The sequence below is a fragment of the Marmota monax genome, unplaced genomic scaffold (genome assembly GCF_021218885.2).
Source record: "Marmota monax isolate L192 unplaced genomic scaffold, Marmota_monax_Labrador192_F-V1.1 WCK01_AAM20220418_F8-fsc00095, whole genome shotgun sequence".
NCBI classification, from domain to species: Eukaryota; Metazoa; Chordata; class Mammalia; order Rodentia; family Sciuridae; genus Marmota; species Marmota monax.
The window spans coordinates 774,957-790,333 of record NW_026695244.1 but is presented as its reverse complement, the minus strand read 5'-3'; the positions used below and the strand labels follow the sequence as shown (position 1 = coordinate 790,333).

General features: G+C 34.7%; 1 protein-coding gene across 1 annotated transcript in view; it reads left to right on the top strand.

The window, feature by feature from the left end:
• The window catches only part of C2cd6 (C2 calcium dependent domain containing 6), a 144,510-nt gene extending 131,429 nt beyond the window's left edge, over nucleotides 1-13,081 (top strand). Inside the window, 4 exon segments of the mRNA XM_046462999.1 lie at nucleotides 5,465-5,539; nucleotides 6,694-10,152; nucleotides 12,792-13,052; nucleotides 13,055-13,081. Coding sequence (XP_046318955.1) covers nucleotides 5,465-5,539; nucleotides 6,694-10,152; nucleotides 12,792-13,052; nucleotides 13,055-13,081 — 3,822 coding nt within the window.
• Nucleotides 13,082-15,377: the final 2,296 nt, after the last annotated feature.

The following is a 15,377-nucleotide window of genomic DNA, read 5'->3' as shown; positions in this document are numbered from 1 at the left end:
TTTGAAAATAAGTTATATTGAAACACAACCTTATCAATGTTGAAAAATATATATATATTTTTTTAAATTTTAATGTTTATTTTTTAGTTTTCGGCAGACACACATCTTTGTTTATATGTGGTGCTGAGGATCGAACCCGGGCCGCACGCATGCCAGGCGAGCATGCTACCGCTTGAGCCACATCCCCAGCCCTCATTTCTAGCATTTTTGAAGCCAGTTATTTTTCATGGGTCAGTTTTTTGAAGACTAGGATGCTTGATCAGTATATTTCAGGGTTTTTTATTTTTATTTTTATTTTTTAAAATTATATATATGTGTGTATATATATATATAATTAAAAAATAAAATTAAAATTATATATATTTTTATATATTTTTTATTTTTTAAAATTATATATATATATAATTTTAAAAAATAAAATTAAAAAATATATATATATATATATAATTTTAAAAAATAAAAATAAAAATAAAAAAACCCTGAAATATACTGATCAAGCATCCTAGTCTTCAAAAATCTGACCCATGAAAAATAACTGGCTTCAAAAATGCTAGAAATGAGAAAAAAATATGAGTATATATAAATGTTCATGAACCATTAAGGTCACAATTAGAGAAAAGAAAGAAAAAAGAAAAAACAAATCAATGAAAAGTTAAAGAATTTTTTCATTGGAGTTCCAAAGATTCTCAGCTTCTCTTCTGGGCAGAATTACTGAAGTGTCTGGAACGTGATGCTCCACAATCTGGATTGCTGGAGTGAGAGAGGTATTCCGAGGTGGAGTTTAGATTTAGTTGGACTGCAGGCTGTTTGCTAAATGCCAATTGATATGGAGATTTTAAATCAGTGCATCTCTAGGGCCCAGCAATTGCTGGTCCATTCTAAAAGACTGCACCCCAGGGATCTCTCCTGAGTTCTACTCTTGTGGTGGGGGACCCAATTTTTAGTCCCCTGTGAAACCTGTAGACCCCACATTTCCTGTCTCGGGTTCAGTCTTCAAACAATTTCTCTTGTCCCAACCCTTTAAATTCCTGGCCAAGTGCATCTCTCCCAGCTAGTCCTACAAAGCAGCCAGATTGGAATGGGAGGGGGAGATTAGGATGGGTTTCCATGAAGTAATCTTTCACTTCCTGGATTTTCTCTCTGATATAAACGTCACTCTATGTTTGATTTTCTCCTGGTCACTTAGGCATATCTATGTCATGCTGTGTGTAGGTTTGCCACACCTGTATTTTCCAGAAATCAACTCCCCCAGCTACCAGACTCTCCCCAGCCACTGCAAAAATGGTTCCTTCTTCTGTTCTCTCCAGGCAACCAGGAAAGAGGGTGGCTTCTTCCACACAGAAGGATATTGTGCAGCGTGCCTTTCAGTTTTGTCAGGCAGTGTCTTTGATCTCTAAACTCTCCATATCCAGACACACCTCAGGCCTCCTTTAAAATGTGGGTTCCTTTAATTGCCTTTTCCACTTTGCTCGAGGAGGGACTACTATGGCTAGTGTTGCTGGAGGCAGCAGGTATTGCTGGGGATGTTTTCCTTATTTTATTATATCCAACCTCCTGAGTCCCCAATCTGCTTTGAATGTCCAGTTTTAAATTCCTATAAAGTCCTACCCCCTGCCATTTTTTTTTTCTTTTTCCACCCACCTTGCTGAGAAGCTGTCTGTCTGCTTTCTTGGTTTCATGCCACAGAGTAGTCAGGAAAGTGGCATCTCTATTCTGCCATCTTAAAACCCCATTTTGGCTCTTTTGAAGGATTTGTCTAAGTTATTCCCCTGGGTATACAGATGTTCATATGATGCCCTGTAATCCTTATTTCTATAATATCAGTAGTAATATCTTGTCTCCATTTTTGAATTTAGTAATTTGAGTATTTCCTTTTTTCTTAGTCTAGCTAAAAGTTACTTATTTCTGTTGGTTTTTTCAAAGAATCAGCTTTTAGTTTTATTCATATTCTCTGTTGTCTTTCTAGTCTCTATTTTATTTTCCTCTAATTTTTATTATTTCCTTCTTTATCTTAGCTTTGGGTTTAATTTTCTCTTCTTCTGGTTCCTTAAGGTTTATGATTGAATTGTTGATTTGAGATCTTTCTATTTTTTAATGTAAATCTTCTAGCCACACATTTCTCTCTTAGCAACTGATCTTACTGCATCCCCTAAAATTTGAGTATGTTGTGTTTTCATTTTCTTTTGTTGTAATGGGTTTGTAATTTCTCCCATATCCCACTGATCGTTTAAGAATTATTTAATTGTCGGGCTGTGATTGTAGCTCAGTGATGGAACACTTGCCTAGCATGTGTGAGGCCCTGGGTTCCATTCTCAGCACCACATAAGATTAAATAAAATAAAGGTATTGTGTCCATCTACAACTAAAATAATAACAATATTTTTAAAGGAATTATTTAATTGCCACATATTTGTGAATTTTTCAGTTTTCTTGGATTAGTGATTTATAGCTTCATTCTACTGTGGGAGAATAAATTCAGTATGTGTGAAAATTGTTAGTTAAGAACCATGTTGAGTTCTGAGTAACAAAAACTTGGTGGTGTAAACAGTGATGCAGTGGTTTCAGGATGTCATCAGGGACCCAGGTTCCCTTTTTGGACAGTGATCCTCAGCATGTTCTTGTTACTTGCCAAAAGACTCCCTATCTACAGGCATCCAGTGTTTTCCAAGCAGGAAGAAGGAAGTGTATTCTTGTCAGCTTAGTCTGTCTCTGATTTAAGATATTCTCTCTGAGCCTTCTCCCAGCAGCTCCCAATTATATCTAGTTGGCCATAATTTTGTCATATGTCCTCTCCTGTTTGCAAGAGGCCAGAATATCCTTTTTAGCTGTGGACATTTCTGTCCCATATAAGCTTTTGAGGTTCTTGAAAGAATATATTCTCAGAAGACAACTAGCAGTCTGTCACAGGGAACAAGAGTCCACTGTTTGGAGAGAGATGATGGTGGCTGGTACTATAGTGATAGTGGGAGTTATAATGAAAAGTGACTGTATACTTGATGTATTTTGAAGGCAGCAGTCATAGGACTTAATATTGGATTAGCTATAGAAAGGAAAAAGAGGAGAGGAATAAAAGGTGACTCTTAGATTTCTGCCCTGACAATTCAGCAGGTGTTAGCATCATTGACTGAGATAAGGAAAAACAGAAGCCAAGGGTATGTTCTGTTTTGTTGGTTTATTTGGGGGATGGGTAGTAATCTAGAGTTATGTTTTATATACTTTATACATACATGGAGTATAACTACCCATTGTTATGGTTGTACATGATGTGGAGTTTCACTGGTAGTGTATTCATATATGAATACAGGAAAGTTCTGTCTTTCCCATTCCCATCCCACTCCTTTCCCTTCATTCCCCTTTGTCTGATTCAATGAACTTCTATTCCACCCCCCACACACCACACCCACCTACTTTATTATGTGTCAGAGATGGCACTTTCTGTTGAGAACAGTTTATTGACTTTTGGGTGAGTGATTAGGGAAAGATAGTATGGCCAGCAGTGTGTTCTCTGTTAAGCACAGAAAAAGAGAACAATGATGAAGGACCCAAGTGATCCTTCTGTTCTAAATGCAGCTAATTCATTAAAAATTGAAAACTGCCCCATGATCTGACTTTCTTTGTATATACTGACTTTGAATTTTTACTTCACCTGATTTCTGATGTTTAAAGTTGTAGTTTTCCTGATTTTTTCCATTAAATCAATTCCATATTTTCTGAATTTTCTCAAACTTTCTGGATCCTGAAGTCTCACCTACTGATTTCCAGTATTACCATAGGTTCTTTCCTTTTGAAATAATGCTTTCAGTTAAGGCCCTGAAGCCTTGGAAAGTGGGAGCATGGACACACGTGTGCAGTCCACTATGCCGCAGCTCCTGTGTGGGTTTGTTTTGCTTTTTCTGGCTTCCTAATATGAATGCCTATAGCATTTCCTCTCACTATAGTTTTACTGAAGCTTTCCATTTACAGAAGTATCAGATGACCATCCAATTAATAATAGAAAGTTAAACAGACTAAAAGTAGGGGAGAAACTCTTCCCTCCTCCAGAGTTACTCCCTTGAGAAAATGATGTTAGTATTTCAAATCCATTTACACATTTTCTCATGTTTATGTTAGGGGGTAATTCTTGTTTGTTTGTTTGTTTTTTTTTTTTCAAAATGAAATCTTATTTTTCTACTTCATTTTCATAGATGTTTCATTTATTTTCATTTTTTAGTAAATTCAATTAAAACAAAATTTTCAGTGTTAGAAGTTAAACTGTTTTTAAGAGAGATTTTTGGAAATTTAAACAAAAACATTATGAGCAAAATAATAGGTATAGAAGTACAAGATGTATTTCGGGAATTTAGAATTAGACACACTTGGCTGGAGGAGAGGGACTGTTGGGGAATGCTGAGGAGCTTGCAGAGGTGGAGTCTGTGTGAGAAGGCAACAAATAGCAGCATAAGTGGGAAACCACTGAAGATGTGAGTATAAGGTCATGATGTTAACCACTTACAATAAAAATCTTAAAATAATCCAAAAGTATTTCTAATGAAAACATCACTCACAGAATGATTTTGTTGACCAGGTATGTAATAAATCTTCCACAGACTAAAGGAGATAACATATAGGATGGTGGTTTGAACTGTCAAGTGTTCTACAGTGATGTCAAGTTTTCCTTGGCCACGTTGACAATGTAGAGGTACATTAGGATGCTTCTAAGGCCACCCAGACTCCCTCAATGCTGTTTTGATTGTGTGGTGGAAGAAGTACCTGGTGATGACTTAGGACTCACAATCTAGGCTACTAATCATCTGGGTATCTTGGGGAAAAGAACTTCAACTTTCTATTCTTGTGTAAAATAAGGATTAAGACTAGATTAGCTCTAAAGTGGCTTCATCTCCAAAAGTTCAATGGTTCTATGATTTTAGAATAGTTCTTACATACCTTGCTTAAGCACCAATTATTTCTTTAGGCACTTTATAGTATTCATGTAATAATGCCAAGATGAGAATCATCAGGAAATGTTATGTCAGTATACTTTCCTTCCCTCCCTCTCTCCCTCCCTTCCTCCCTCCCTCCTTCCATTCATTCCTTCCTTCCTTTCTCACAGTTCTGGGAATTGAATCCAGGGCTTGAGCACGCTAGGCAAGCACTCTACCACTAAGCTACATCTCCAGTTTTAGAAGATTTTCACAACCTTTTAAAAATCACATGACATTTGTTCTGACAGTTCTATTTTATTTTTACTTTTCTTTCTGCTTAAAGTGGCTGTGCATTATTTTGATTTTACAAAATTATAATACTAAGGAAGCTAGTAGTACATATACATTTATTTGAAAAATTTTGAAACAGCAGTTATAAGAAAAATACTTATTTAGGTTTAAAAATTATTTTATATCTTTAATGACTGTTGGAAGAATAAAATGACCTTAACAAATATCCTTTTATTACAAGTAGTTTAAATTAAAACTTCTTCTTTTATAAGGTGGCTTTTTCATCAAAAGAATATTTTCCATCACATTTCAGACCAGAATATATAGAATTGAAACCAAAATATCAGGTGAGTCCTGGTTATCCTATCTCAATATCAAGTATAGTTAATTACTGGGCTTCTCCAATACTTAATTGATACATATATACTTAATTCATACACGTATACGATACAGGTGTAGAAGTACAAGGTGTATTTCAGGAATTTAGAATTAGACACACTTATATGTGATTTAAAGATTCCAAAACCATGCTGCTCACATTAGAAACACCTGTCTTTAATAAAAAGTATTTAATCACAGGTCTCATCTGACTTAATGAATCTCCATCTGGAAATGGAAACTGGGAACCTACATTTTTCAAGAAACTTCAGGGGATTCTTAGTGTGTCCCACTAGTATTTCTTACTCTGTATCCACCAGCATTTGTAAACCATTATAATACTTACATCCATTAAAATAACCTTGAACTACTAAGTTAAAATAAAACAAATATTAGGCTGATTATTTCAGATTTTGCATTTTTTATTGTATAATGTAGAAGTTGTATGAAAAGGATTTGAATGAAAAACTTCATTTTGAAGACTTTCAATGATAGAATAGCTTGATCCCCAAACTACAAATTGCTTATTTTTTACACTGAAATTTCACTTTTAGCCCAAGTTTTTGTGTGCTGTTCTCTTTTAACCATTTCTAAATCAAAAGCATTATGCATCAAAAAGCAAGAATCCACTGTGACATGTTGAGGATTGGGTTTCATCAGTTTTGAAACTCTCTGACTTAAGGAGATGATATTTGTCCCCAACAAAGTCTTTAAATGATATTCTGATACTTTTCATATGATGTCTATTATTTGCTTGCATTCTTAAAAAATTTCCTACATTGCCGATAAACACTTATATGGCTAAGACTTAAATCCTGATATTAGCCACTGTTTTACTATCTAAGCAAACACAGCTAACACTGGAAATTCAGTCAGTAAGAAGCTATTTATGGGTGACTATTCCAGGTGCAAAAGCATTTAGATATGAGGTAGTGTCAAAATTAGGAATTTGATATTTTTGCTTTAAAAGCTTTTTTTTTAATTCAAGTTTTAAAATAATTAGTTTGTAGAAGGTAGGAGGATGAATAGATTAAAAAATGGTAGGAGGATGAATAGATAAATTGACATTATTCAAAGAAAATTGACTAAAAATTTTATTATGAATTCAAAGTAAATGCTACAGAATTTCTTATTTATATTGCAATTTCAGAAATTCAACAAAGGCGGTTTTGATCCTTTTCTAAGGAACATAAACAAGATGTCGGTCAGGAAAAGGAAAGACCAAGATATATATCAGTTTAGAAATGTTTTAAGTCAGGAGGTTATAGAGCATGAAGACCAAGATCCTCCTTACCCAACACGTTCAAAACCTGGAGGATATAGCAGTGTATCCTGGGCCCATGATCCTGATACCATCCCAAAAAAGAATAAGTCAGCTTGTGATCCTACTATCAATGCAATGAAAACTTTGGACCCTAAGAGTAAGCCAGCCCATGATCCTGCTATCAATACAATGAAGACTTTAGACCCTAATAATAAGTTAAAAGAAAAACTACCAAGTTTAACTTTACCAAGCTTAAGAGAACCACCAATGACTGGAAACATAAATACCTTTTGCCTCTCAAAGTCATTAAATTTTACCCCCCATATAGAAAATTTAAAACAATCAATAGTGCTCAAGTCAATTTTAAGTAAAAATCTGCAAGATCTTTCAGATAAGTTATTTTCTAAACCAGAAGTTTGTCTGAACACTGAAGCAATGAAGAAAAGTAGTTCTTCACATCTATGCATTCAGGACAAACCAGTCAGTGATTTGGAAATAAAAGCATTGGAACCAATTCAAGATTTAAACTGCCAGCTTTCAGAAAAAGACATTTCAAAGTCAAAGTCTCTTTTAAATCAAGTAATTAAAAACATCACCTCAGATTTACTTTCAGAAGGTAAACCAGGAAAATCTCCAGATGTAGAAGACGTTGTCTCGGAGGCTGATGGAATAGATTTTTCAATGAAAAAAAAGAGTTGTTTCAAAAAGAAACATATAACAAGTGAAGTGTCTAGCCCTATGCTGGGTTTCAGTGGAAGTATACACGACTATATTATAAAGCAAATATTCACTGCACCTATCTTTTCACTGTTGGAAAAAAGCATGAAAGAACTGAGTGAGACACAGATGAACCTGCAGGATCAGTTACTCAAATCTTGGGAGACAAAATTGTCTTCCAATATTCTAGTTAACTATGGAGATAAGGATGATGAAATAGAATTGCCACAGCCCAAATCTGTGATAAGCGAGATAATACAAGCATTTCCTATAGATACACTTTTAGAATCTGGGATAATCAAAGTGATGGAACTAGATAAAGAACAACAGATGGGTGCTTTGGTAGATACAGAGAAATCCTCTTCTGAAGAAACCCTCAGGGATTCCACAGAAGATGATTCAGAAATTAAATGCAAAACACAATTTCTTTCAAGACCCAGTGTTCCCAAAGAAGGCACTTCTTCTATACGTAGAGTTGAATTTGTAGAAGAAAGACAAAACATGTTCCTACATGATTCAGAATATCATTCAACACCAGACATAAAAACAGATTTGTCATGTCAGGGGCTTGATGGAGAAGAAAGTCACCTAATGTTTGATTTAGAAAGTTTCAGTAACTTGCTAACAGATAACCTTCATGAGTCTGATCCACCAACGTTACAATCCTTTTTAAAAAACGTATTTAATGCTTTTTTCAAATATAATCAGCCTGAAAGAAGACAGCAACCAGAAAAGGAATTAGAAAATCTAATTCAACATTCTTTTCCAACTGACATAGAACACTCTGAAGAAATTCAAGGGGATTCAGATAAAGCAGACAGATTAGACAGAAAAGCTGTTTTGAGTCCAAAGCTACGTGTGTTTCTAGAAGAACTCTCAGAGTCAGAAATTAAAAATTTAAAATCTGAATTGAGTAAACATATACAGCATTATCTTGTAGAAAGACTTTCAGAATCAGGACATATCACCAAGGAGGATTTACCAAAAATCTACCAAAATCTGTATCTGATGAATGAGAAAGAACTGAAAGAACAAAATGCTTTTCCAGGGAAATATTCAGAAACTGTTAAAGAAATCATGTCTTTTGTAAATAAATTTAACCATCAATTCATAGATAAACATTTAGAAATAAAGCTAAGATCTTTTTTAAATGAAATTCTCCAAAACTATTTCCTTACAAACCTTGCAGAGAGCAGTTTATTTAATGAGACAGAATCCATGACTATCCACTCAAACATGTCTTCTCTAAGAACCCAAAGTGCCTCATTATCTCCTCATGATATTTCAAGGGGGAGTTTTGGTAGAAGGCTTGAAATAAACATGAAATATCCTTTAAATCAACCTCTACAAAGCCTACTTAAAGCTTTATCAGAAAATGACTTCTTAAATTTAAAAGATGATTTAAGCAAACAGCTCCAGAGACTTTTTATAGAAAAGCTTTCAAAATTAGGACTAATGACAGAGAGGCAATTAGAGGGGGTCAACGAGCATGTAAGCTTAAGTGATTCTGATTCAATACCATTAAAATATATAAAAACAGATTTACCTTTCCGAGATGAAAATTACTTTGTGGGGGAGCATTCAGAAAAGCAAAGTAAATATTCAAAACTTGGACAAAACACTTTACCAAAGGTTTCTGAGGATAAACGTATCAGACCAGAATTGGTCAGAACTGAAGAAAAGGACTATTCTTCTTTGAAAAATTTAAAAGAGAATCCATCAACAATTAGGGAACAGAAAAATTATTTCCCTGGAGAAGAAATTAAAGCAATAAGTTTAATAAAAGTACAGTCTTCCAACAAAAATATCCATGCTGTTCCATTAAATAAGTCATCAGACAGAGCTACAGATATATTGTTTAAGAAATACAAGAAAGAACATGGTTTCCTGCAATTTCCTCGAGCAGAAAATTATATTTATACAACAGAGATTCAAGACCCATACAGTTGGGAGGGTAAATCAAAAATAGTTTCATCAAAAGTTTGCTGTGAAAGGACATTGAAATTGAAGCCCTTTGATAGAAAGGAGAACATTAACATTTGCAAATTTACTGCTCAGGAGAAAACAGAAACAGTACTGCCATCTTATTCAAGAATTCCTAGTTGCAAAATGCCAAGGGAAGAGGAAGAATATTTAAATAGATTCGCCTCCCCTTTCTGGCAGAATAACTCTTTATCTCACTTCAATTTAGAGGCTGAAGAACAATCGAAGTTAGACCTGTACTGTCAGAGATTGAAAGGAAACAATAACAACAATAAAAAACATTTAGTAACAGTCACACAAAATGAAAGAGAAATTCAAAATCTTTCTATAAGCCCAAATGAAATTTGCAATGAAAAATATTCCAAGGTCCCCAAACCACAATCCTTTAAATATAAAGAAAATAAGAAAAACTCAAAACCATCCTTCTTCCCAGAAGTATTAAAGAGAGAAAACATAAAACCCAAGGTTCGAAAAGAAAAAGATCATGCCACCAAACCAAAAAAGTCACTTAACAAGGTAGTTAGGATCCTACCAACCACGCTGCCTACCACAAGAAGTCATTTAAGGAAATCTGCGCCAAGGACTTTGCTTCACTGGACTGCACGGAAGACTATACACGTAATAATGTTTTCCCTGTCTTCTACTTCTCTTATTTGTCAAAGTTCTATCAATAACTTCCCTTAAGCCTGAAAGCAAGTGTGGGTATAAATTTAATTGCCCCAGGAGATACAGACCTCCAAGCTTAAAAATTCTTCTGGAATTCAAATTATCACCTTGCCTGATTGATAGTCTAACCACAAAATCAGGGGGGACTATTAATATATCTAATACCTTTTTATGAACTAGATAAAGGGCAGCCTCTCTGGGACAGGATTTAGAAAAAGATGTCCTTTCCTCTGGGCGGACCCTCCATCTGGCATAGCCTAGAACCTCTAGGAACCTGCTGCATATTTGCATGGATCAAAATTAGCCAGGGACCTTTGTGCAACAGCCTGCACAACCTTTAGTAGTGGTGGAATACTGTAGAAACATAATTCAGATTTTCTTTTCTGAGAGATTTAACTATAAATGTTTAAGGCTTTTTTCAGATAGCTGAATTTATCTGTAAATAAATGTGGTACTCCTTCTATGTGCTAGTTATTCTGCTAAGAACTAGGGATATGCAGAATTTACAATCTGTGGATAATGAATTGAAATTTTTTAACTTCTTTTTTCTTCTTTTACCATGACTCCTCTGCTGTATCATATGCTGAGATCTTGAGAATTCAAGTCTATTCTTAGCATTAACATAAAATAATTAGGAAGGTGAATCTGTTACTAGACTGTACAAATGGTTCTAAAGCACTTAAAATTTAGGAATAGAAGGTACTTATTTTAATTTTCGGAACCAATACTTTTCTCAGTATGTATTACAGGCATGACTCATAAATTTAAAAACATCAACAATTGATCTTAAATTGATATTTTGATGTGCAAGATCCTGCCTCTGAATGAGAAAGTAAATATAATTTCAAAATATTTGCTTTGAATTTGTTTTCCACAGTAAATAAAGCAGGTTGTTAGCTTTACAGTGGCAGGGCAAAAATTATATACCTATATATTATATATAATATATTATATAGCTAAATATTCTATTAGCTATATAGTGGCAGGGTAAATATTCTTATCACTTGTACTCTTAAGTTTGGATTTTTTCTTTTCTATCTAAATTCAATCATTTAATATTGAACAAGCAAATGTGGGTGTGGGTGTGGGGGGGTGTGCATATGAAGAAAAGGAAGTTGAAGATAGGCTCATAGTTTTTGGCAAAAAAAAATTTCTGAAGTTCCTTTAGACAAATGGAATCTTTAATACAACTTTTTCAAATGAAAAAAAACAACCTCATTTATGTCAAACACTGTAAGGTCATCTTACAACCCTTTACTTAACAGCGGACGAGGGAGTTAGGATTCTTGTTATTTCCCTCTGTTAAGCCAAGTGTTTCTTAACTTTAGAATTGAGTGATAAAAGGCAATTGTCAGATGATCAGAAAGGTACTCATTTTATTTTCTAAATCCTAGGAATCTTCAAAAGCCTCTAATCAGAAGCAAGATAAGTTGAGCCATAGGAGCTTTCAGAAAAGGAAGCAGTGGTGTGGGTCTCCAAGGCCTTCCACTGATCCTTGTAGTTAGTGATCAGCTGTGGAACCAGTTAAGCACTACTCACTAACATAGCAGAAACTCTTAAAAATTTAGCTTGCCTTATTATTCCAGGAAGGTAAGAGGAAGGAGGAAGTTCTCCCTGCCTTCTCCAAACCCAGGCACAGAGGTAAAGTAGATGGAATTGGCCTTCCTCTTCATACCTTCTTTTTTCTAGATCTTTTTCTGGCTGTCTTAATTCTTAACAGTTCCTCCCACCTTCCTGACCCCTCAGTTTTATTAGTGTACTCTCCCCATGTCTCCAATCAAAGCAGCCCATTTCTTTGCTGTGGCTGTCTCTGCGAGGTGTCAAGGAATGGACTGCTCAAACTGCCGAGAGAACTAGTTTATACTAAAACTACCCAAAGAGGTACTTATAGATTATTATGTTTTTAACTATAAAATATTTGTTATAGAAAATTTGAAAAAAGAGAATTAACATTTTTCTCTTATTATTTCAGTGTATATCCTTCCAGTTACTTTCTTGAATGTTATACTTGTTTTATTCTCAGAATGTACATTGAAATTTTTATTTGAAATTTTTTATTTTAATGTAAACATTACAACCACATTCTTGCATGCTATCTGTGCTCTCTTTCTCTAGATACACACACACACACACACACACACGTATAAAGACTAAAGATTTATTAAAGTAACCTTTAGAGAATGAAAGGTCAAAGTTTGGATGATGTAAAAAGCTAAATATAAAAGTTAATCATTTATATTTGGGGTTAGGGCAACAGAAGTTTTGGTGGAAAAAGAATTGCAATGTAGCTGGCCAACTTTGCCTAAGAATCTGACCCCTGAGTATAACTCCCTTAGGCTTTTCTAGTTTCCAGATTCATCTCTTCCATCCCTTTTGAAACAAAATATTTTTTGGAACAGTACGATTTTTAAAAAGCCTGGTTTCTAAGGTAGCATCTAAGGGAAATCATTGAGTGTAGAGTCTGAATCTGGGGATAGCCCAGGAAGCATTTGGTGCTTTCATTCTCTTTGTCAATATTACAAACTTTAGTCCTTGTAAATTTCAAGTGTACTTTTTAACTTACCAATTTGATGTTTTATTTTAAAATTTAGGATTGTTCAGATAGATTTGAGGATCTACAAGAGCCCTCAATGCAGCATCTTAATAAAACAAAATCAAGAGTAAGACTTTTAGCAAAGAGCCCAGATGATAGCCATATTCAGGCAAAACAAGCTGCAAGACCTTATACTGCTCCAGAGCCTAACAAACGACGAGAATACTACACTGGAAAATTCACAAGTCCTCGAGTGGTTTCATCAGGATTAGCTAATACAAATGATACAACCCCAGATTATGAAATACGTAAAATGCAATCAAAAAAAAGATTAAAAGAGGATATTGAAAAATGTTCGCTCATTTGTGATATTATCCAAATGTTAAAAAGTTCAGAATGATATGTGAGGCCAACAGTCAAAATTATCACTTCTCCATTAACAAAATGGTTTGGAACTCTGTCCTTGTGTGTGATAGAAGTAGCAACCAAATTTCATCTTGTTAGAACCATTTTGTTACAATTAAAATAAAAAATAAACACATTTGATGGAAACGTGTTTTTGTTTATAAGCCTTAGGGAACCAACCCAGAAGTATATATCTAGTTGATATTCACTAGAAAACTTGTTTCCCAGCTTTCCCCCTTTTTCACAAATATAAAAATATCACTCCATATTTCTTTGACTTCTCCCAACCTTTGTGACACTCTAAATTATCGCTGTCCACCCAGTTTTCAGATTCTCTTTTTGTAGTGATCTATGTTTAGTCTTTTTGTTATGAACAAATTTTACACATCAGCTCTAGTTATATTCCCTAGACTAAGCAGTTCTCTGAGTCTGTAGAACTTCTGCTAATTTAACATCATCTAATAATTGCTTCCCCTCACCTCCAGTGCTGAGGATCAAACCCAAGGCCTTGTGCTCTACCACTGAACTACACCCCCAGCCTTGGTAATATATCTTTTTACACTATAAATAAGGATAATAAAAGCTTTTAATGCTAATTCCTGAGGCATCTCCACCTAGAGTGACTTTCTAAATTGAAAACTCTTTAGTCTTTTTAATTGCACCAAAATTAGGAAATGGCACAACAACATATAATCTAAAATCAAAGGATTTAAATCAGAGATGTCTGAGAATTGGTTCTATTTCTATAAAGCATAGTCTTTACTGAACTTTACTCCACTTTTGAAAAAACAAAAATGTCAATTTACAGAATTTTTGTCAGTTTTAATCTTTTTACAAGAATTTATAAAGACCTGAGGGTTTAAATAGGATTGCCTAGTGGAAAACATAATTCCTGGTCATTCATTCCATGTTATTATCAGGGTGGTATTTTTTTTTTTTTTTTAATGGAAACCAAGAATTTCCTGCAATCCTCAAAGTTGTCAGTACAGATAGTTTGACTTAGGATTTTTTACCTTTATGATAGTGTGAAACTGATATGCATTCAATAGAAACCATACTTTGAATTTGGAATTTTGATGTTTTCCTGGGTTAGTGGTACACACACCGTCCTCACATGCTGGTAGGCAGAAGCAGTGAGTCATCAGGGGAAGCTATGAACTCTGCACCGTGCTGTTCGGCTAAGCCCTGAGGTTTTGTAGGTTAGATGTCTTAAATGCGTTTTCCACTTGGAGTTATTTTCAATTTACAATGGATTTATTAGGACAAAACCCTTTAAGACAAGGAGCCATTATACTTGTACCAGTTAGCATGGAACTGGGAAAACACAACTCCAGAACTTTCGGGTAGAAGGAATACAGGAAATTGATTTTATGAACAATGGAACTAAGGCTAAGAAAACAAAAGCGTTAGTGAGGGAACCCAGAGATTAGCAAAAACTGAAAGTGTTCCCACCTCTGAGCTGAAGGGGAAGCAGGAGAAGGTGAAGTTATCAGAGTCTTAAAGCTGGAAGACAAGATACAGCCATTGGGGCTGGGGATGTGGCTCAAGCGGTAGCACACTCGCCTGGCATGCATGCGGCCCGGGTTCGATCCTCAGCACTACATACAAACAAAGATGTTGTGTCCGCCAAAAACTAAAAAATAAATATTAAAATTCTCTCTCTCTTTAAAAAAAAGATACAGCCATTGCCAGGAAACAGGAATGGGGCACAGGGTGAGAAATACCATGTTTCTTCCCTGGACACCGGAGAAGGAGGGTGCATGGGAAACATAGTTCCTGGTTAAGCAGAGCAAGAAAGAGTGAAGAAATGGATTTGAGAGCTAATAGGCAATTGATCGATGGTGCTTAAGAGGAAAATCTCTGATCTGGCTTGAAGTAAAGGAGAAATTACTTACTAGATGGAAATCTCAAGTTCCTTTAGCTCATTACAATTTTAATGACAATATTGTGACCCACAAAGAATTAAAAATTTCTTACCATAGAAATCTCTAAAATTGTCAAGTCCTTTTTAAAATTCATACACTTTATTCAAGAAAGAATTTGTTAAATATTTATTAAACATCTATAATATGTCAGACATTTTTGCTAAATACTAGGAGTATCCTAGTATTTAGAATAAGACTATAGTCTTGAAGAGTCCACAGACTGACTAGTCAGAGACATAAACACAGAAGTCATTAAAATAGATTTGTGTTAAGGAAAGCTCTATAGAAGCTTACAGGTGTTTTAACTCAGACGA